General features: G+C 36.2%; 1 protein-coding gene across 1 annotated transcript in view; it reads left to right on the forward strand.

The window, feature by feature from the left end:
• DIAPH3 (diaphanous related formin 3) overlaps positions 1–22911 on the forward strand; it is a gene marked incomplete at both ends in the record, with an annotated part of 228909 nt that overhangs the window by 149149 nt on the left and 56849 nt on the right. The window contains 2 exons of the mRNA XM_080614298.1: positions 4568–4730; positions 9963–10098. Of these exons, the coding sequence (XP_080470424.1) occupies positions 4568–4730; positions 9963–10098 (299 nt within the window). The remainder of the gene's footprint in view (positions 1–4567; positions 4731–9962; positions 10099–22911) is intronic.

Consider the following 22911-nt stretch of genomic DNA (forward strand, 5'->3'; position numbering starts at 1 on the left):
CCTTGTTGAACTTCATACCATTGGCCACATCCCATCGATCCAGCTTGTCCAGATTCCTCCGTAGAGCCTTCTTATCCTCCAGCATATCAACACTCCCACCCAACTTGTTGGTGTCTATTTGCTGTGTTCTTATGAAAACTGTTGTTGGCTACTGTGATGGCAGTCTCTGTTCCATTTTGAAGATTCTGCTAAAATATATCCAATATCTATGCATATGTTAATCTTTTAATAACATCTTAATCTTTTGTTCTTATGCAGATTGATACTATTTCAGTTGTTCATGCTGAATGAATAGATCAGTTTGTGAAAATACCACAAGTGGTGAATATAGGTTCTTTTAAGGAAATGCTTGCTATACATTTATGTCATTCATTATCATTAGAATCATAGAATCATAGAATAGTTAGGATTGGAAAGGACCTTAACATCATCTAGTTCCAACACCCGTGCCATGGACAGGGACACCTCCCACTAAACCATGTCACCCAAGTCTCTGTCCAACCTGGCCTTGAACACCACCAGGGATGGAGCATTCACAACCTCCTTGGGCAACCCATTCCAGTGGCTCACCACCCTCACAGTAAAGAATTTCTTCCTTATATCCAATCTAAACTTCCACTGTTTAAGTTTTAACCCGTTACCCCTTGTCCTAATGAAGTGTCCCTTCCCAGCATCCTTGTAGGCCCCCTTCAGATTCTGGAAAACTGCTATGAGGTCTCCACGCAGCCTTCTCTTCTCCAGGATGAACAGCCCCAACTTTCTCAGCCTGTCTCCATACAGGAGGTGCTCCAGTCCCCTGATCATCCTCATGGCCCTCCTCTGGACTTGTTCCAACAGTTCCATGTCCTTTTTATGTTGAGGACACCAGAACTGCACACAATACTCCAAGTGAGGTCTCCCGAGAGCAGAGTAGAGAGGCAGGATCACCTCCTTTGACCTGCTGGTCACGCTCCTCTTGATGCAGCCCAGGATACATTTGGCTTTCTGGGCTGCGAGCGCACACTGCCAGCTCATGTTCATTTTCTCATCGATCAACACCCTCAAGTCCTTCTCTGCAGGGCTGCTCTGAATCTCTTCTCTGCCCAACCTGTAGCTGTGCCTGGGATTGCTCCACACCAGGTGTAGGACCTTGCACTTGGCATGGTTAAACTTCATAAGGTTGGCATCAGCCCACCTCACAAGTGTGTCGAGGTCCCTCTGGATGGCATCCCTTCCCTCCGGCGTATCAACCAAACCACACAGCTTGGTGTCATCGGCAAACTTGCTGAGGGTGCACTCAATCCCACTGTCCATGTCACCGACAAAGATCTTGAACAAGACTAGTCCCAACACCGATCCCTGAGGGACACCACTCGTTACTGGTCTCCAGCTGGACATTGAGCCATTGACCACAACTCTTTGCGTGCGGCCATCCAGCCAGTTCTTTATCCACTTCTAGGGTAACAGCTGCTTTTACTTTGTTTGATACTCTGAATTGTATTAGTATATTATATGTCACCATATATTAAAATCAATATAGATTTCAGACAAGTATTCCACTATGAAAAGAGCTGCCATGAATATGCAAGACCTAACGTACAGCAGTTAGAAATTTTGCCACAGATATTGCTCATCTCAGCCCTGCATTGCTTTCTTATTCTATTAATGAGCAGAATGATGATCTGTAGTCCCATGAGTCCAAAAAGGCAGTCTGTGAAGTGAAGCTGCTTCAGAAAAGTTAAGAAATACCAAACTTCTTGATTTCCTTTCCTCCCACCTGTGTTGCAGCACTGCTGTACTTCTGTCTTCATTCATGCAAAGCCAATGAATTGTGTAGCTGATAATGCATATATATCAACCTGTTCATAATCATGACAGCTGGGATTGCTGTACTCAGTAGTTTTCCCTGTTGTCTCCAGTTTAGCTAGCGCTGGATAACAAAAGCTATATTAAAGAGAAAAAGGAAGAGGACATACAAAAAATACTTAAATTGAAGCAAAGTCTCAGTAGAATGCCAGGAGCTTAGGGTATCCCATAATGCACCAGATGGAAAATAAAAATCTCACGATTCATCATGTCTGGCATTGAAATACCGGATAGTAAAACATCTTCCCAGACTGCTGGTTTTAAGTTTAAAATTATGCATCACGTGTACAAGGGGAATCAGCTTTAACAGAATAAACTAAGCAGACTATGTGGACTCTATTAACATACCTGTAATTTTAGCGATGTCTTAAAGCATATCACAGAATTTTTGTCTCTCTCACCTCTCCACCTGAGTTTCCATTTCAGGATATACTCTTGGTATATCATTAATTAACAAGATGAAGTATGCATCTTATTGATAATTTTAACTTCCACCTCCCTCCCCCCTCAGTTTTTTCTTCCCAGAAAACTGAGGAAAGTTACTTGAATATTTGATGTATGGCATTCATACATAGTGCCAATAAAACAAACTCACCTTATTTGCCTTTACCTTTCCACTCTGTGGAAATAAACAGCCTCATAATTGCAAAAAAAAGTAGTGTAGTTTTCCCTAAGTTCTGTTAATGATCTAAGAATCACACATAGTAAGTATCCTAAATCAAAAATAAACAAGATATACAAATGCTTGTTTCTAGTCTCTCTCAGCATTAATTTTTACTGTTTTCCTTTATTATAGTGTTTTGTTGGTTTGATTTGTTTGGGTTCTTTTGAACTGCTGACATTTCTTTTGATGGTCTTAACTTGTGTTTTGTCATGTCTTGTTTCTCATAACCCTTTTTATTTAATATTTGGGCAGCTGTTACATACTAATCTGTCATCAACTTCCTTTGCTGTCCCACCAATAGCTTTTTAATATCCTTAATAATTTTCCAGAAACTCAACTCTGAAGGGTAGATTCTTTTAAGCTTTGTGCATTTTTGCAGCTAAGTTAAGGAGAAAGATTCACTTGATATGGGAAGAACAAGTAGGCCAACAGCACCAAATCTCTTTGAGCTGTTGCTAGCCAGTCAGCACAGGCAGTCTGAAGCTTCTCAAAAACTGCAACTTGTGAAGTTAATAGAAACATGGAAAGAAGCTCATACTGGCTAAAGAGGCTTGTCAGAGAAAGTCTGAAATCAAGCTGTTGGGGGGATGATGGAAGATGTATCATTTAAAATCATTGAAATCTAGGCTTCAGTTAGTCATTTTCTGCAGGTCTGACATAGTGGAGACTGCTCTGCCCTTACAGGCAGAGCTAATAGCCATCATAGTGGCTAATTTGAATGCTGTGAAATTTTTCCTTTCCTGCATGTGTCTGAGAACATTATCATATGACACTGGCATAGATTCTAAATAACAAAAAGAAAACTATTAACTGCTTGGTATTTTAAGAGCAATGTTAACAAACCAGAAGGACATTTAATAGTGAAATTCAAATGGGACTCAGCCTCCAAATAAAACTAAAAGAAGTGTGCATCATAAAAAACCCTTAAGAATGGAAGCAGTCACTCAGCAGTAAGTTGTTACTGTATATTAGAAACAGCATGGAGGACAAAAATTCTGTATGTCTCAATTTTAATGTACTTGATTAAAAATCCTGTGCCTCATAAAATAAAGGGACAGTACTGTATGTATCTAGTATAAAGTATGCAAACGCAGTAAATTCTCTCTTGCAATAGTTGGGTAGGCAATTGGGAGCAAAGGTAAAATTGCCATTTCTTGTCTTTCATAGTCTTTCCTGCAGCAACAAAATAATGGAACATAAATATTTGTTTAGCTACCATTCCATTAAAGTAAACACCTTATGAAGTTGTCCTACATAAGAAAATGATTACACACAATATTTCTTCGTTGAGCTTCCTTGACAAACTGTATTATCAAAAGTCTTGAATAAACATAGGGGGGTTATTTCATTTATGTTATGCAGGATATTGATGTTGTTTAAGAATTGTCTATCTCTTGTGGAAGTAGTTCTATTGTTTCCACCTGTAATTTAATGAAGTTGTATTGACATTGCAAATAGCCTTAGAAAAAGCATGAATACCTGATGCAGCCACCAGGAACAGAAAGCAGTACATTTCAGTTCCTACATCAGCATTTAAAAAAAAAAACCTATTAAGAAGTTTTTATCTTTTGTGCTTTTTACCTTTAACACTGTTATCAATATTTCTATTTTTACTCTAATTTTAGTAGGAACTATACTATTTCTTGATATATTGATGTATTCAGGTTAGTTAGTGGTACCCATACCTAAATTCCATATAAACAGTAATTTATATACCTAAAACTTTAGCTTCAATAAGAAGACAGTGATACTAATTAAGCTACATAGGTGCTTGAAGTTAGATTAGTCCCATACATTTCATTTCATACAAAACAATATGATAATGGAGTAATCCTTGAATTTTAAGAATTGAGAAAATTTGATGAAATTTGATTTATTCATAGGCGTAATATACATGGTAAATACTAGGAAGTGTGTATGACATTGAAGTAATTCTTTTTGATACTTCCAATAGTTGCAAGTGAAAAATGTGTATGAAATATAGATCGATATTAAGTAAAATCTGTGGAGTTAACTGGATTCACTGAGTATTGTTGCAGCCTTAACAGCAGTGTACAGCTTTCTGGTTCATGCCAAAGAAGATTTTCAGAAACTTTCAAGGATGCATGAGAACATGGAAAAGCTTTATCAGAACGTGATGGGATATTATGCCATTGATCTGAAAAAAATTTCAGTGGAGGAGTTTTTAACAGACTTAAACAACTTCCGGACAATGTTCATGGTATAGTCTATTTATTTTATGGCTAATGTTTCTTAGAAATTATTTCTGCAATCTTTCAGTTACTGAACAATCTAAAAATTATTTTCTTCCTCTTCAAATGGTACTTGGTACTCATATCAGAAATTTTACTTGGCACATCCTACATTTTTAAGACATCTTAAACATAATGGAGTATTGAAATTATTTGTGAATTATTTCATTTCTGAAATAATTACAAATTCCTAACAACAATGAATGCAGTTTAAAACTGAACCTCTTGTATGCATATATAACCTGAAGAGGAAAAACCTGAAGCCCTACTATTTTTCAATACAACTGCATTTTCTGTTTGAAGGATGCTTGTGATTTACTTTAAACCAAATTCATTTACATAACAACAAATATTCTAACAATCATTCTATATTTATAATGCATGTTCTTCCCATGCAAAATCCAGACTCGTGATTTTGTTTTGTTTAATTTTTCATTTGATCAGTGCCGAGGTTTGCATTTGTAAGCAGGATCCCTGCTATTGAAACTCAGACCTCCTTAGCCTTGCTTAAAAAAAATAGCATATTTTCCTCAGACTCTCTTTGTAAGGACCTTAAATTTTTGTGACAATAGATTTTCTAGGACTTTGTTTTATGCATCTTAAATGCTTACTTTTGTCTTTTCCCTTTAAAAGGGTGATCTTTGGGACAAAAGGCTAAGACTTGTTATTTTGTTATTTTTGATATATTTGAATTACATTTGAGAAACAGACATTAGGTTGATCGTAGAATCATAGAATGGTTTGGATTGGAAGGGACCGTAAAGATCATCTAGTTCCAACCTGCTTGCTATGGGCAGGGACACCTTCCACTAGACCAGGTTGCTCAAGGGCCCATCCAAGTTGATGATCCCGGTTATTGACCTGATCCAAGTTATTGTTGTGTTGCTCCTTTTCTGTAGAACTTAGAAGATAGTTTAAACCGTAGTTCAGACTCTCTGGGGTTTTTTGTTGGTTGTTTTTTTTTTCTATTTGGGGGACCAAGGGAGGTGTGATGGTTTGGTTTGGTTAGGTTTTTTTCCCTACCAAAGTATGATTTAAAGGTTTTAACAAAAGACGTTTCTGAAAAGTAAGGTACAAATTTCTCACCAGGGTATTTCTTTATATGCTTGGAGCTAATTCTGTATGACTATGAACAGTCATCTTGGCAAATTTCAGGATAATCAGATGGTCTCCAAAATATCACAGGTTTTTTTGCCACTGTCAATTTAGTTCTGGAAGAAGAATGATTAGCTTGATGTACTTCAGAATACATACTCAAGCCTGCTATAGCTATCTATTTAAAATAACCAAACATGAGCAACTCAGGGAAAGCCAATGTCTATATAAATTCAAAATACTTTTCTAGAGCTCTTATTTGGGATTAGTAGGGGTTGCTGTCTTGGTGATTGAGGACTACATTCAGATTGGTAGTGTTAGGGGGGGCAGGGAGAAGTTGGTTTTGTGTGGAGGTTTTGACTGGTTTTGGTTTGTTTCTTTTAAGCTTTCCTTGCAAAAATAGGTTTTTTCTCTTGGATTCTGAACACCTGGCTGGTAAGCAACATTTTCTCAAGAAATGGAAGAGTAAAAAGGCAGGTCCCCAATTATGTATGAATTTATTAATTTCAGCAACTTGAAAAAGGTGGCTTATGTCACATCTGGCTACTTATGACTGCATAGCTTAACTTGCTGGCTAAACTCCTGCTGAAAGGTTATCCAATTATGAACTTCGTGACAAAATCTGGAGCAGTGATCTAACTCATGCCTATTGATCTGTAGAAAGATTCAGTAGTCATTTTACCATCCAGTCCTTCTTGCACCTGACACTTATTGTTACAACACACTTAAGTTGCTTGCATATTCTCCAGTCTTGTTTGGTTTTGCTTGGATGGTTGGGTTTTTTTTAATAATTTCAAAAATATTTGAAGATGTAGACGGGGAAAAAAATACTTCTTTTGTAGCTACTGAGTAAGGGTTTGAAATTCTGTTTTCATCAGAAAGGAAAAGGAAAGGACTTAATTTTGAGGAAAAGGCTTAAAATGGAACCCATATTTAGCAAACATTGGAACACGTAAAGATCACCAGGCCTCTGCAACTTCACAGTTTAACAACTAAAAACCTAGAAGGCTCTGTCTTTCATCAGAATAATTTTGTTTGGCAAGTTGTGTGTGACAGATTTTTCAATGTGAGCAGTGATAATGTTTTCCTAACTTGGTCAGTGCCTAAAATGAAACTCAAAAATTCGATTTCAAAATTGCTAAATATTATGAAATAGTTATATTACTTTAATTTTCTGATGGTTAAACCGTACCTCCTGTTTAAACACTGCAGAATAAGAATTCTAAATGCTTAGGTTCATCCTAAATTGAAAACTCCCTTATTTTTTATCTGTGTCTGTAAAATCATCACTGATACTAACCTCTGCTTTGCAGCAATATTATAAAGGCAGATTAATTAATGCTTCAAAACAGTTAGATATTATTGATGAGCATGATAGAAGAAACCTTGAGGAAAATTAATAATTCTGTCTTGCGGTGCACAGTTTGAAGGCTGTATGAAAAAGATGTGTAGATAAGGCATGAAACCCCTTATCATTCAATGACACTAAATAAAATATTGAGTAGCTACTCAGTTTTGAGACCTTTTGGAAAAGATTTTTGAAATGCCTAGTGTGAGGCACCTAAGGTCTGATTTTCATAATTGTTTAGCATTGGTCTTGATTACTGTCAGAATCTGAAGGTGGTTGGCATCATAGAAAACTTAGTTCAAAACCATTTTAAACTCAGTGCTGAAAAATCATTGGCTTCTTAAGAAGTCCAAGACTAAAAGACTACTTAAGTCACCAGTAGGTGTGGGGAAAGTGAAGTTCAGTCATCCCCGTTGTCAAGCAAAGTTGATAATTTGTGTACAGTACTTACCTACTTATAATGTGGTTTTTTTGTTCTCAATTAATGAAAGTGTTTGAAACGTTTAAAAAAACATGTTTAAATATACAGCCACAAACTTCAGGTTCTTTGGTGTATGCTTTGTACTTAACTTTGGCATGCACTTTGTACTTCAGTGTTGTTTGGTGGCTGTGACAGCTACTCACACTCTGTTAGCACCAAATCTAGGGCACAGACCACATCAAACTCTTTAGGCCTTTTGAGCCAGGAAGTGTTAAGGCATTTAATCTTTAAAATGCAAACAGTATGAGAGATAAGTGCGTGTTCATCTTAGTAATTTTTTTGACGATTTGTGGTATAAGCATTTTGAAGAACTTTATACACCTTTTTTTTTTTTTTCTTTTTTCGTTGAAAACACACAGAACCGCGTAGATTTGGCTCTAGGGCATAGACCTCTAAATACTGACATCTGAATGTGATCTTGCGCATCCAATCTCGTGTTATAGTCAAGTTGATACATACTCAATACAGTTAACAGAATTTGGGAGAATTATCTACCCAGTGACTCAAAGGAGATCTAATAAGAGAAGTGCTTAGTATCCTGCGGAGGTGTCTTAAATAGTATCCAAAACATCATCATCATGAAATTTTAAGTTATGACACGGAACTTACGGAAGACCAGTGTCTTGCTAGAGAAAGGCTGGAGGCAAGGTGTGATACTTCAAAGCGTTGAATACGAAGGTGTGACCTACTAAGTTAAGCCCAGTTAATAAGCGTGATTAGAAATAAATAGTCATCTACATTTGGACGACTGCAGTCTGTGGCTGAATCCTCCTGCTATAATTTTTTGGGGGAAAGTATATATGCAAAGTTAGAAATTTCCTTGTCACTCTGTTAGGAAAGTGTGTCATTTCTGTCAAATTTGTACTTGTGCTCAAGTTCCATTTGAGTTTTGCCTAGCAGTTTACAGAATGCCCAGTCTGAAAATCAGCAAATAATTTGTTAAAATTAATTCAATTCAGAATTTTAGCAGTTTGTAGTAGGCTTCTTCCCTCCTCCCCTAGTGTCAAGAAAATTGACAGAGGTGACTCTGGAGAAGACACTGTGGAAGTACAGCTTTGCTTTGTTTAAAAAGTCCATTTCATTCTCATTTTTCATGATTGAAAGTTTATTGTCTCGTTTTTCATGACCGAAAGTTTATTATTTGGTTATCAAAGGCAGGTGTTTCCTCTCAAGATATTTTTTTCCCTTCCTTTGTTCACTATCTATTGCAGTGATGCTACAAACGGTGTCCGTGCATATATTGCAGTAATCCTCAATCTGTGCTTTATAGTACTCTTTAATCCTGTTTTACGTGTTTGGGCTTTTTTTCCATAAGGGCAGGCTGGGCATTTTCCCACTAAAACCAACATGAGACATTATATATCCCTGCCAACAGGGAGTCTCTGCCTCAGACCTTGTGAAGATGTTAGCCATTGTGTAGGGGGGGACACTTTGATTTATTTTGAAGGGTGAGATTTTGTGTGTAACTGCGTTCTGAAAAGATAAACTTTCTGCAATGAAGAATAGGTGCCTGGCACTTCACATTTAATGGAAGCCACTGGAGAGCACTAAGAATTTACCAGTGTGTCGTGGTTTAAGCCCAGGCCGTAAATCAGAACCACGAAGTCCACTTCCCCCCTATTTATTTCAGTTAACACTGAAATAATGAAAAAATAATCCTAAAATAGCTTTGCTAAAGTATTGAATGTGACAGTTTCTTATTTAATATCTGAATATGCAAAATAATGATTTAAAAACCCTGGTTCTGTTTTGGGCTTCAATGGAAGTTATGGAGTACTTACTTATAATTCAAAATAAAAAATGGTATATGGGTATTAACCTAAAGACAAAAATTTGTAAGACCAGTGAATTAGTGCGTATGTGGATAAGAACAAAGCACAGCTAAAGTTACCCAAGCAGCCTTGTTTTACTTGGTATAGTGACAGCATGAGAAAGAATAAATGCTGAAACTATTCTAGAAATACAAATAGTAACAGTTTTGTAAAACCAAGATTTTTTAAATTGTTCCTCCATTAATATGTGTATTCTTAAGATGCATTTCTTGCTGAATTTCTAATCCCCATTTAGGGGCCATTAGTATGCTTTTAAGGTATTTATTCTGAATTTGCTTACTTTTTTGAATAAAATGCACTAAATATGGAATGTAAAATATTATTTGCCTTGAGAAATTAAGGTTAGTAGTTAGGAGATGTGATTTTAAAGCTTTTTTCTTTGTTTTTAAGGTTCAGCTTTGTTTTTGCTAAGACTTCAGTTTTAATGGAACTTTCTTTTTCACAGCAAGCAGTAAAGGAGAATATGAGAAGAAGAGAAGCAGAAGAAAAACAGAGGCGTGCTAAAATAGCTAAGGAAAAAGCAGAAAAAGAAAAGCAAGAGAGGCAGCAAAAGAAAAAGAGCTTATTAGAAATGAAAACAGGTAAGTAACATAGAAAACCCAAAGAAACCCATTTTACCACGCATTTGCTGGAAATAAAGCTGCTATTTTTTCATTATCTGAACATACTATGACAAAAGACAGAATAAATGAACAATTTCACTGGAATGGGTTGCCCAGGGAGGTTGTGAATGCTCCATCCCTGGTGGTGTTCAAGGCCAGGTTGGATGAGGCCTTGGGTGGCATAGTTTAGTGTGGGGTGTCCCTGCCTATGGCAGGGGTGTTGGAACTAGATGATCTTAAGGTCCTTTCCATCCCTAACTATTCTATGATTCTATGATTCTATGTCACAGAATGGTTGAGGTTGGAAGGGACCAATGGGTTTCATCTAGTCCAATGTCTCTGTTCAAGCAGGGTCACCTAGAGCATGTTGCTCAGGATTCTGTCCATACAGCTCTTGCATAACTTCAGGGAAGGAGACTCCTTGGACAACCTCCCTGGACAACCTATTGTGATGTTCTGTCACCCTCACAATAAAGCAGCTTTTCATGTTGATTGTTATTTCAATAGGTCCCTATTGAAGCACCTGTCTAAAAAGTAACCCCAGCCATACGTTTTTAAAGTTACTCACTTATGGTATGTTGTCTTTTGTACCAAAAGGCAGACACTGTGAATTCTTTGTTACAAAAAAGATATCTGATGATCCTCTATACTGCTACATTTTATCCCAGACTGAGCTTCTGGAATCTTTCAGAATGAGACATGACTTACTGTGTAAATTTTCATGAGCTGCTTTCATTTTTTTCTGAGCAGATCTTGTTGAACAGTTCCCCACTCAGACCCTGGTCAGCACCTTTGGAATAAATCATTATGTGCCTCTTCCACATTTCAGTAGTAGACAGAATAGGTGTATTTTATTCCAGAGATTCTTCAGGCCAGAAGTATTTAATTTATTTCCATAAGAACATCCATGCTTTGAGGTGCAAGAGTACACCTTTCTCTTAAGATGGAAAACCAGGCAGCTGCTCTCTGAACACAGAATTACTAATTCTTTAGAAGTAAATTCAAAGCCCAATCACAAAACTATCCGTGACAATCTTTTTAAAGCCCATGGAAGATAGTGAAGGATGCTGAAGACTAGGAAAGGGTAAGAATTCATGCATATTTGGAAGTGTCTGAAAAGAGGTTAGGTCTTCTTTTCTCAGACATTTGTATGTATGACTGATAGTGCTTTGGGTGGAAATTTAGTAGTTTTCTGTGGAAAATTAAAGCTTCTCTCAATTCACTTTCTTAATAATGTCATATTCAGTCTTTCCAGAGTACAGGTGCCAGCGTTACAGACTTACATATATTAATCCACATGCACATGTAAGCTTCTGCTAGTTAAACCTACTGCTTCTGCTAATGCAGCAGGGAGCTATGTACTTGTCATCTGCAGATTAGGGTCATTGAGTAAATAGCTGCTTTGTTTCTTAGTAGCTTGGGTTTTTATTAAATCATATAAGTCTACAGAAAGAGGTTTCCTTTTCTTGTTAGCAGCCACTTAAGATTCAGTCTGGAATGACTGATCTAGACAGCAGCATATGGTAAAAGATGGTGTTAGGATCACTTAAATGTCTTGAATGTTATATTCACTAAACTGGGCACTGATTAGTTGGGGTTTTGTTCTGCAAAGCTCCTTGTAAGTTTTCTTTTGCTTGTTTGCAACATCATTTTTAAAGTCTATTAGAAGACCCTGAGTCCGACAGTGAAAAAAACTTATGAAAACTAGTTTTTAATTGAAGAGGCAAATGTTGCTCCAGTTCTAATGGAAGAGTAACATGGATATTCAAAAACTAATTTTTTCCTTCTTTTTATTTTCCTAGCCATAACTAGTTCATTGCAAGCTGCTTTCTCATTTAGAATCTGTAAATCAGTGACAAAATGTTTATATCTGACCTGCTGACAAATTTCTAACCAGGTTCGCCCTCTGTCAAAATAACAAAACACTCTCACTTGGACTGTGACTGTGGAGTAACTGAATTTTGCTGCATATCTTTTCATGATATGGTGACTGGTTCAGATGCTGGATTTGTAGAAACAGTATTTCAATTGTTACATGAATGACATTATCACTACCACTACAAATTACTTTTTAGTATCACTAACACTACATATTCAATGCCTTAACATCTGTGTCCTAAATTTGATGTGAATATAAAATCCCATGGAGCTGATAATGTAGAGTTGGCAGTGGTGGCTACCAGTGATGGTCTTAGTTGAGAAGGCATGTTGAAACTTGATAGGTCTTCTGCAAGGAAAGCTAGAATCGAAGTGGGTATAGTTTTGTCTTCTCTACCATCTTCTCTACCATCTTCTCTTCCCTTCTCCACTCCCAGTTTGGGATCTTACTCTGTTATAAAATGGTTTAGTTTCTAGACAGTTCCCGACCCTCTTGTCTATTTCTACATTACAGGATACAAAATCCTTTGGGGGGGGGAGGGATGTTAATTCCCCAGGCCGCAGCAGTGCCTTCAGCTGGATACTTTTCCCTTACTTAGCTGCTGCTTCTTTTGTTAATATAAGATCAGTCTTTTCCCAGTGCTTGAGATTGTGCTTTTTTTCCACTGACCTTTAATTGGCCATTAGTGACTAGTTTAAGGTTCTGGAGCTTCTGCTTTCAGCTTGTGCCCATATCTTTCAAGACCTGGGCTGCTATCCAAAGCTTTAACAGGATTTATACCAACATCCTATGATTGTTTTGTTAACCACTTGTCTAATTTAAAACACAGACATTTAACCTGTCCTAGATTCTTCTGTATTCTTGAAGTCCTTTTCTTTGGATATCTTCAGCTTTCATCTGCTTTTGGAAGTAATTTGAAGCTTGGCGTTTTGTGGTGCCTCCTTTGGCTACATAAGATGGAGAAAATAGTGATTCGTTTCTTCTCATAAATGTGACCTACATAATACTGCAAAAGTCTTTAGCTATTTGGAGGAAATTACTGACTTTTTTTCTGCATTCACATAAAACTTAAGATGTTAAAGAAATATGTACCAAAATATAGATTTTATTAATGTCTATGAAATATGTGAGTTGAGTCAGTAGGTTGCATATAGCACATTTAGACTGTATTATATGAGGTTTGACTAGCACCACATAGATCTTATTAACCCAAAAGGAAAATGGTTCTATATTTAAGGTAACTTCTGATTTTTAGCTTAAACTAATTCCTTCCGGGTGAAAACAATAATTTCATTACTAGTAACTGACCTATACTCCAAACATGAAATTCAAGGTGGTCCTACCATATGCCAGCCTTCTCATTAACTGTAGTCATCTTTTTTAGCCTATGCTATTCCTGTCATACACAGGTGACAACTTAATCATCTAGATCACAGCTTTGTCATCCATACCTCTGCATCAGACTGCCTTTGAAATACTGTTACACCAAGTTCAGTGTTGATAAGGTCACTTTCTAAATATAGGTGAATATGTATACTGTGATAAATCTTCATAAAGTTTTCAGTTTGATTTTTGTTATATATTTCAGGTATAAATGTATAGAGAGATTGTGAAGTGTGTAGAGTTTTATGAATATGTAGTGCGGTATCTTTTAGAAAGACTTGAATTTTTAGGTAGGCTTTATAATACAAATTTGGACTTCTGCTTATAAGACCATAGTTAGGGTTTCTTAATTATATGCAAGTTTGACTTATTCTTGCAAGTATTTTTTGGAGATTTGGACCAGAAGCCAATGTCAGATTTGGATCACTCTAAATTGTAATTTGCTAAAATTCTCAATCTCTACCTTACATCATAGGCAGTGCTACTTAAGTGTCCTAATGATCATAGCTCAAATGGTTCACTGATAAAAAAGGTTAAGTGTAAAAATATCAGCTCCGTATTTTCCTTTCAGCTTTATCCTAACTTGAAAAGTGTGTGGAATTCAATAAAGTTTTTGAATGTCTATGCAGTGAATTATATTTGAAATTTATGATAACAAAATCTGTCCTCAAAATATTCTCTGGGCTACAAAATTATATCCATTGTGAGATGCTTTTTCAGTAAGGTTGCTTTACTTGCATCTGTGAAACCAGTTCAAACTATCACATGCTATCCTTCCAAAGGTAAATAGCCAGTGGATGGGGATCTTTATGTAAATGCCACTTGTCTGCATACTGTTAACATTCAGATACATACTTTCTCGTGCTGTTCAGGTTCTCATTAGAAAGCACACCAATCAATTATTTTGATCTCATCACGGTGTAAAGAATTCTGTAACTGTGATAACACCAGCTAAATGTATTGTAATTTAATTGAGAACTCCATCATTGTGGCATCTTCATTGTGTCTTACTTTGAATACTATTTAAGTAACAAGCCACTTTAATCACTGGTTATTTACAAAGGCTGCCCTTTCTTACACTAAAACAGTGAAGAGATGCCAAAATGGTGTCTAAAATACTTGATTTTCAATCTAAAATATTAGTTTGTTTTCAGTTGTGTTAGTTTCACCTTTATTACAACTAACTGGTTTTGAATCCATGTTTCAGTTCATTTAGACAGTTATGAGCTTATTAGCAGTCAATTTTGAAACAATTATTTTTGCAGAGGTTTTATATTGTTTATCTGCTTTTAGAGAAAAACAGATTCATGTCTCGAACTAGCTAAGAGTGTTTTAGGTTTTGGTTCTACAAACATTTACTACTTTATTACCATCTGCTAAGTTGTGCAGTATGAATATTTTAATTATTTCTGTAGTGTTCTTCAAAACAAAAGGACACCATGGATCCCAGCACTGACAGTTTAAGCAGCAGGAATGGTAAACATAATTATGTAATTAAAATTCAGATTTCAACAGATAATATGCTTGCCTTTGAAATAAATTTAAAAATCCTCAAACCTACTTATATTAGTAGGTGCCCTCAAAGACCCTGTTTTCCCTGCCTAGCTCAAGTTTGTCAGGCATCCATTTTATTACTTTCTTCTCAATAGCAGAGGAGAATCAATACTTTTTAATAGCATCCCTTTCCTCTGAGGGAAATGAAGGACTGCAGATGTCACAGATTATCAAAATTGCTCAAGTTCCATTACAATTGAGATGACATCAGTAATTTTGGACATATGTTGATAATTCATTGTGTTAAATTGTCTGCCGGGCCACTTTCGTGAAAAACAAAAATTTTGGATAGCAGTTAAGTTTATTGCTAGATTTTGGGCATTTAGGTATATGGTTTGTGCAACTAAATTTACTGTGAAGGGGACAAAAGATCTGATAGTGCTATATATATAAAGAAATCTTGATGTTATAATATTAATATCCAACAGCTGTTTTGTGGAAGGGCTCTCTTCTGTAGGGAATTTCCCCTTTTGGAATCCATTCATCCTGGTTCCTCTGTGGTGCCTATTGCTCTTTACAGTTGTTCCATGACTGCCTCTAGTTGGCCTCCTCAGATTGGAACCTCTTCTTCAAGAGGACTCCTGAGATCACTTTTTGTTATTTAAAGTTATTCTTAAGGATTGCCTTTTTTGTGAGGCCAGCAGGGAAGAAATAGCTGTGAGGAGTATAACTTCTTCCTCTTATATTAAATAATAATGAGCAGAAAGAACTATGGGACCTTTATAGAGTAGCCTACTCAATGGTTACTCATGTTAATAACTAGTGGGCAGTTGACATTAAGGCCATGACAGCTTAGAAATTAGATCTAATTTTGCTATATGCCCATTAGAAAAAAAAAAAGTAAATAAAGTCCTATACTTGAAGAATGAGTTGTGACAGGCATGGACCACAAATCTACTGGAACGATGTCACCCGGTATGTCACTAAGTATGGAGGTTGTTTTTCAGCATCAATTGTATTGTTTTGAAAGTGAAGTATAAATCTGGATAAATTGCTTAGAACAGATGTTCCCTCAAAAATAATTGTCACATTTGTACTTGAAAATTATACAGAAAATCATAAAATACAGGTATGTTCCATTTAAAAATAAATGGCAAGTCCATATGTGATACATCTGCAGATACCACAGCAAAAGATGAGGTACACCAAAATCTGATCAAGTCTTGCACTGTTGGATGTTCAGGGAACTGAATGTTTTTAGTGCTGAGAAAATAGGTTTTGGGTTTTAATTAATGTACATTCAGATCAATTCTAATAGGCACAAGTCGTTCTAACAAGATCTCAAAGGTGCTAAATCTCAAACATGGAGATGTAGTTCATGAGCTTGTTGGCAACACATGGGCTCAGAATGCATCAGTTGCTATTCGTTTGTACTAAGTAGTAGCTCCAAAAGAGCAAGATGCTTTGAAGAAATGATTCTTTTGCTTTCTGAAAATTTTACTTAGAAGTGGAACCTTTGGAGATAGTAGCTGAAAGGCATTTGTGAATCTGAGGTTTACACAAAGCCCCTGAAAAAATAAATAGCAGCTGTGTTTGGGAGAGAGAGAAATTGTCAAAACAAACAGAACTGTTGAAAAAATTAAGGGTCAATAAAGTAACATCTGCAGATAAATATTCTTATAAGACTTGTCATTTGTGTTGTAGGAGTAAAATTTCTAAACAAATATGAAAAGAATGCTACAAACTTAAACTGGCATTACCAAGAAAAAAAAATTACAATCCCTGGAGCCATCTTTGGGATTAAGAACTCTTTAACATTTATGCAGATGATAGGTTTTGGTTTGAGTAAGCATTTAGTACTCCAAATACTGCTGCACATCTCCATAAGGAGGTAGGCATCAGAGTCCTCTTTAAGCTCCCGCTCCTGCTATTTGTAAATGTTTTTATTCTTTGGGTTTTTTTCCTGAGTCACAAAAGTTTCTTCTCTCAAGTTGCAGATGAGAGGAGGAATAAATATCCTTACCAAAGCATTAGAGGGTATGCTTTATTTTTACTTTCCTTAGTCCAAGGTTATAAAAGAGTCAAGAACCTCCTTTGTCATTGTTGGAAAGCTAGCAGAAGAGGTCATGTCTTTTACTCCTTCAAACTGAATCTGCTGTTCCTTCTATTTCTATGCTGTTCACTGTGACGCTTATCTTCACTCGGCAATACCTCAGTGGTTGTATAGAAGTACAGTGTTGTTACTGCATACCAAAATATTCTGAAGCTCTGAAGCTTGCTGACAGAAGTTACTTGATTTCTCTGGCAGCTTCTATCCATTGAAAGTTATTAAATGCAAATAAAAAGTCTTTGAATCACAAATGGCTGGAGACAAAGAGACCATTCTAGAAATGTCATTGCATATTTATCCTGTCCCTTTTATAGATGTTTGCTGTTGGCTACTAGTGTACAAAGGACACAGGGCTAGGTGGACCTGTGATCTGATTCTGCTGAGTAATTTTGTGCATTTATAGCCACCCAAATGAAAAAGGTCTTGCCCACCCAAAACTGTCTGGAAGCTTTTATTTTGACTAAGCTCAGTCATGTAATCCATTCAGAACTTTATCACTCCACAAGTGAAAAATTGTTTAACTTCTAGATTTCTTTCAGCCCCTCATCTCTGTAGCACAGCTGTCAGTATGAGTGATCATTGTGTATATTTTCTGATTTATCTGTTTATAAATTTGAATGGAAATAGTAATGTCTTTCCCTGTGCTCAATGAACTCCTTCAGAGGAACACAGTAACCAAGAGACAAGATGTTCATGCACACATAGACTTATATTAGGTCTTATATTCTAGTTAAACAAGTATAAAAAAGTATTCATTCTGGTAATTACTGAACTATGAGATCAGGACTTCAGACTACAAGAACAAATCCAATAGCTTCAGCACTCCAAGTTTGTTTTTAAAGTATATAAAAGCTTGAGTTCTGCCATGGAGTCTTTGCTAATTCATATACTTAAATGATTAAAGGTTATTAAAGTGTCTCCTAATTCAGATAACTTGATGAATAGCCCTTGAGTTTTTGTACCCTTTTCATTCTGTTACACTGTGAAATTTGCAGGTCTGTTTTTAATGTATACATTAGTCCAAACTTTTAATTTCAGGTGAGGCTTAGTATTCGGAGGTTGGCTTTATGAGCTGATCTTTTCCATTACTTACAGTGTAACAAAAAGCTGTATGTAATTGCAGTGCCATAAATAGATCCCAGTAGAAAATGACAGTCAAAGTCCCTGTAGATAAATCTGCTTAGTGTATGAACTGAGATTAAAAAAAACCATGCTAAAGCAGTCTTGTTTTTTGTGAAGTGCCTTAGTTTTCCTTCATTGAGGAAAAAGGGCAGATTTTTCTTTTTGTTTTTATTGAGTAGCTGAATAAAGCTTTTATTTCTTGAAAGAGGAAATAAATATATTCTTCTATGTTTTCTTCCTGGTAAAGGAAGCTACAGTCCTGGTGTTGAGTGCGATGTTTTAGTTTGTATTGGAAAGATGCAGGGGATCTGTAAAAATGAAATATTTTTCTTACAAACTAAACCCATATTGCTAATGATATTTGGGTTTCTGTCATGTCAGTGGACGTGCTCCTGGTATTATGGTATATATAATTTGTTCCTTAATAAGAACATAAAATGCAGGACTCATTACTAACTGCAGTATCTGTTGCTATCATCATAAGACATACTAAATTCATATTGTAAAGCTTATGAAAGTACACTGAAGGGGGGTCTCTAATATTCCTAACATTTTTAAAGACACAATTATGAAATTAGGTAGTTTATATCTGGCACTGAAATGTCAAGGGCAAAACTTACCTACTATTTTGACAAGTTTACTTCTGCTTTAGATGGCATTTAAAAGACACTTGTACGAGTCTTAATTGGGTATGATATTAAAACGTATTTAAATATATTCTGCAGTTAAAAGAGATTATTTAGATCATAAGAGGGTGTATTTCTCAAAGGAATTATTGTGGGCTGTACGACTATCTGCAAGCCAACTGGAATTACTCGTTCTAGGATGTCAAAAGATGGATGCACTTGACTAATTAGGAAGCCAGTTTGGACTGGTGACAGCAGTCTGCAGCAGCTTTTGAAAGCCGATTTAAAGGTCCCATAGGAAGTGTTCATATTGAACAATATTTGTGACTCTTATACTATCACTGTAGCAATGTTGTATGCAGTTGTCCTCGGGCAATTTAAGATATTTCTAAAATACTGCATGATACATTTTCATTTCTTAAAATTCCCATTATATAAACTTGGACAACATTGTAGATAGTATGAGTATATATAGCTAGGTGTGTTGCTTCATAGAAGCTGTCAACTGTTGACTTAGGAATCAGAAAAAAGTCCCAGAATTTGGAGCCTAACTGAAGGAGTAGGAGTTTGAAAAATAAGCTTTCTGCATGTTTCAGGTACATAGATTATTAGCTATGAATGCTTTTATTTGCAGTGGTTAACTTTTTTCAATACATCCATGCATACAGGAAAACGACTAGAGGAGTTTTTAAATTCAAGTTTCTATACACTTCATTTCTCCTTCTGCTAACTGTTTTCATGTCAACGGAAGCACTAATTTATAATCTAGTTTGTGACTACAGTATATTTCAGATAAGTATGAAAAATAGATAAATATGTTTGCTATGATACAAAAAGTTGTGGCTTTTTAGTATTTGTATTCCATTATTTAGAATCTTTTTTTATTAATGTGATGGGTCTTCTTATAGTTTAGCAGATAATGCACCAGGAATTTTTTTTCTACTGAAAACTGTTAAGTTTTTGAAATAACTATGATATCCGTAGTAGTCTTGGATAGGCTTAAAAGGAAAGAGATGACATGCTGAAATAGGATTGAAATTCTTCTTGTGTTATTCCTACTTCCTAAAACAAAGCTCATGAACTCTTTTCCATATCTTTTTTGGGACTTTGATATTATTCAGTCTTTTTTGCATTACTGTTACCAAAAATGCTTATAAACTTTCCTCCAGCATTCATGTACTTTACTGTAGCTAATGGCTTGGCCTCAGAGTTTCTTCAAGCATGATTTTGGTTTTAAACTCTTCACTGAGTTTTTCATTCCAGACATAAGTATTTTAAAGAATTGCATGGCATCAGTTGGAGAAAGGGAAAGTTAAAAAATGAAGCTGAATACATAATCTAAGTTATATTTGTTACATACATTCCAAACCATATTCATAGTTGTGATAGTTCATTAGTCATAGGAAACTAAACAAATGGTGTTCTGTAGGGCTCAGGACTGGAGCCAGTTCTGTTTAATGTCTTCACTGATGATCTAGTGAAGGGGATCAAGCACTCTCAGTAAATTTGCAGACAACACCAAGCTGGTTGGCAGGGTTATCTGCTGGAGGGTAGGAGGGATCTACAGAGGAATCTGGACTGGCTGGATCAGTGGGCTGTGGCCAATAGTATGATGTTCAACAAGGCAAAGTGCCAGGTCCTGTATTTAGGCCATAACAACCCCATGCAACGCTACAGTCTTGGGGAGGAGTGGCTGGAAAGCTGCCTAAGCTTTTGGAAAAGGACCTGGGGTTACTGATTGACTGAACATGAGCCAGCTTGTGCCCAGGCAGCCAAGAAGGTCAATGGCATCCTGGTCGGTATCAGTAAGAGTGTGGCCAGTAGGGCCAGGGCAGTGATCATCCCCCTGTACTCAGCATTGATGAGACCTCACCTTGAATCCTGCCTTCAGTTTGGTCCCTTGACTACAAGAAAGATATTGAGGTTCTGGAGCATGTCCAAAGAAGAGCAATGAAGCTGGTGAAGGGTCTGGAGCACAAGTCTTATGAGGAAAAACTGAAGGAACTGGGAGATCTTATCACTCTCTACAGCTACCTGAAAGAAGGTTGTAGTGAGGTGGGTGTCTCTTCTTCCAAGTAACGAGTGATAGGATGAGAGGAAACAGCCTCAGGTTGCACCAGGGGAGGTTTAGACTAGATATTAAGAAAAATTTCTTCACTGAGAGGGTTGTCAGGCATTGGAACAGGCTGCCTAGGGAACTGGTGGAGTGACCAGCCCTGGAGGTATTTACAGTATGTGTACATGTGGTGCTTAGGGACATGGCTTAGTGGTGAACCCGGCAGTATTAGGTTTATGATTGGATAAGATGATCTTGGTATTTTCCAACCTATATAATTCTATGATTCTGAGGGTGTTCTCAGGTTATAGTTTTGTTGTTTTAAGGACTAGCATCCTGGGAGAGTGGCAATTCAAATACTACAAGGAAGGAAGAGGAATCTTCTTGGTGGGAAAATTCATGACATTCTAAAAATGAAAACAAAATTACTCACTAAAACCAAATATACATGTAGAATTAGCAGAAATCAAAGAATGGGTAAAAATGCAAGCAAAAGTAACTGAAGTGCCTACTAAATGCAATTTGTAATACAATTGCACAAAAAGATATTTTCAATTAAATTATTTTGGTCCTGTAAATAATAAATTAGTTACTGGTGTAATAGAGAAAATTAAAAATGTTTATGAAAATCTATTTTAAATTAAGGTCAGTATTAAGTAGCGTGTGTTGTGATCTTTACATATGTTTATAAGCGTATATAAACTCTTATTATGAGGTTACCACTATGTGACTTTAAAGTATAATTGAAGAATATTTTTCTTCAATTTGTTGATGGAAAGCTCAAATTTTGAGACAATAATTTTGGGTTTTTTTAATAATCTTTTGCATATCTTGGCTCCCAAGTTCTTGTGCCTCTTTTTGTTATGCTTTTGTTTTCTGCTTTTAAATGATACCCAGGCTTAGGGTTCTCAGAAGCTAAATTAGATTCAACTCTTGACTTACGTGTTGAATAATGAAAGTAAAAATGTTTTTTCTAGACTGTCCTGGTCATGATTTGGTCCATGCTGGTTTTACAGTACTTTGGCAGACCTTCCTGTTTGCAACTTCGAGCTTTTTTGTCTGAATTACCTTGTTGCCCTTGAAACCACTCACTTTAGAAAGATGATGCTAGAATTCTTTAAAGCTTATTGAAAGATGAAATTTAAAGCAGAGAAAGAGATAGAAACAGTGTTGGAAAGGAACATTTCCCATACTAATTTTCCCCCAATTTCAGGTCTAGAAGATTGCCTTGCTTCCTTATTTGTAGTCCAGCGCTTTCAGAATTCCTTTTTAATGATGTGGCATCTTGTTATACCCATCAAGTAGTTTATATCCTGATTTGAATATTCACTGTGAGCAATGACTGCAGAATCATGTAACGGGTCTGACTGTATCCAAGGTGCATGTTGACTGAGAGAGTTTTGCCCAGTGAGGCATAATGAGATTTCTATCGTGTAACTGTTTATTCCTCTGTGGTGATTTTTCATCATATAGTAAATCCCTGGAGTAGTGTTCTTTCTCCTCCCAGGCACAGACACAAGGGGTTAACAAGATTCAAAAGTCTAACATCTGCTGATGTGTTTATTTGAGGAAATAAAAGCAGGGTGTTTAATGCTTGCATTTAATTATCATTTCATGTAGCATAAGTCTTTTGATGGATATTATACATACATGTGTAATAGGATAAGTAGAATTTTCCTAAACTGCATCTATTATTTAACATTGGCCAGCAGTCATTAAATACAAAGGGAAAACGCCTTTTGATTAAAGCTACCTATCCAGTCCAATATTGTTCACTCATCTTCCTGCCAAGAAACAATTTCAACGTTTTATAATAACTGAAATGATCTCTTATCTAACATAGCAAATCATTTTTAGGGACAGCTCTTGAAAGCTGACTTGAAGCTGATTATTTGTGGTTGCAAAAGGGTACTGAAATGAAAATATGAGTGAAATGGCATTTCACTTAAAACTGCTTGACTCTCACTATAGGGAAAGAGGAATGTGAAATTAATGAAATAAAATTAGGCCTAGTTCAATGTATGGAAGACCAAATCAGTTATGATTAATTGCAAGACAGCAAATTGTGAATGTTAAAATCCTGGTCTAAGTTTGAAATAAAAAGTTTTAATGGTACCCTTAA

The sequence above is a fragment of the Psittacula echo genome, assembly GCF_963264785.1.
Source record: "Psittacula echo genome assembly, chromosome: 3".
NCBI classification, from domain to species: domain Eukaryota; kingdom Metazoa; phylum Chordata; class Aves; order Psittaciformes; family Psittacidae; genus Psittacula; species Psittacula echo.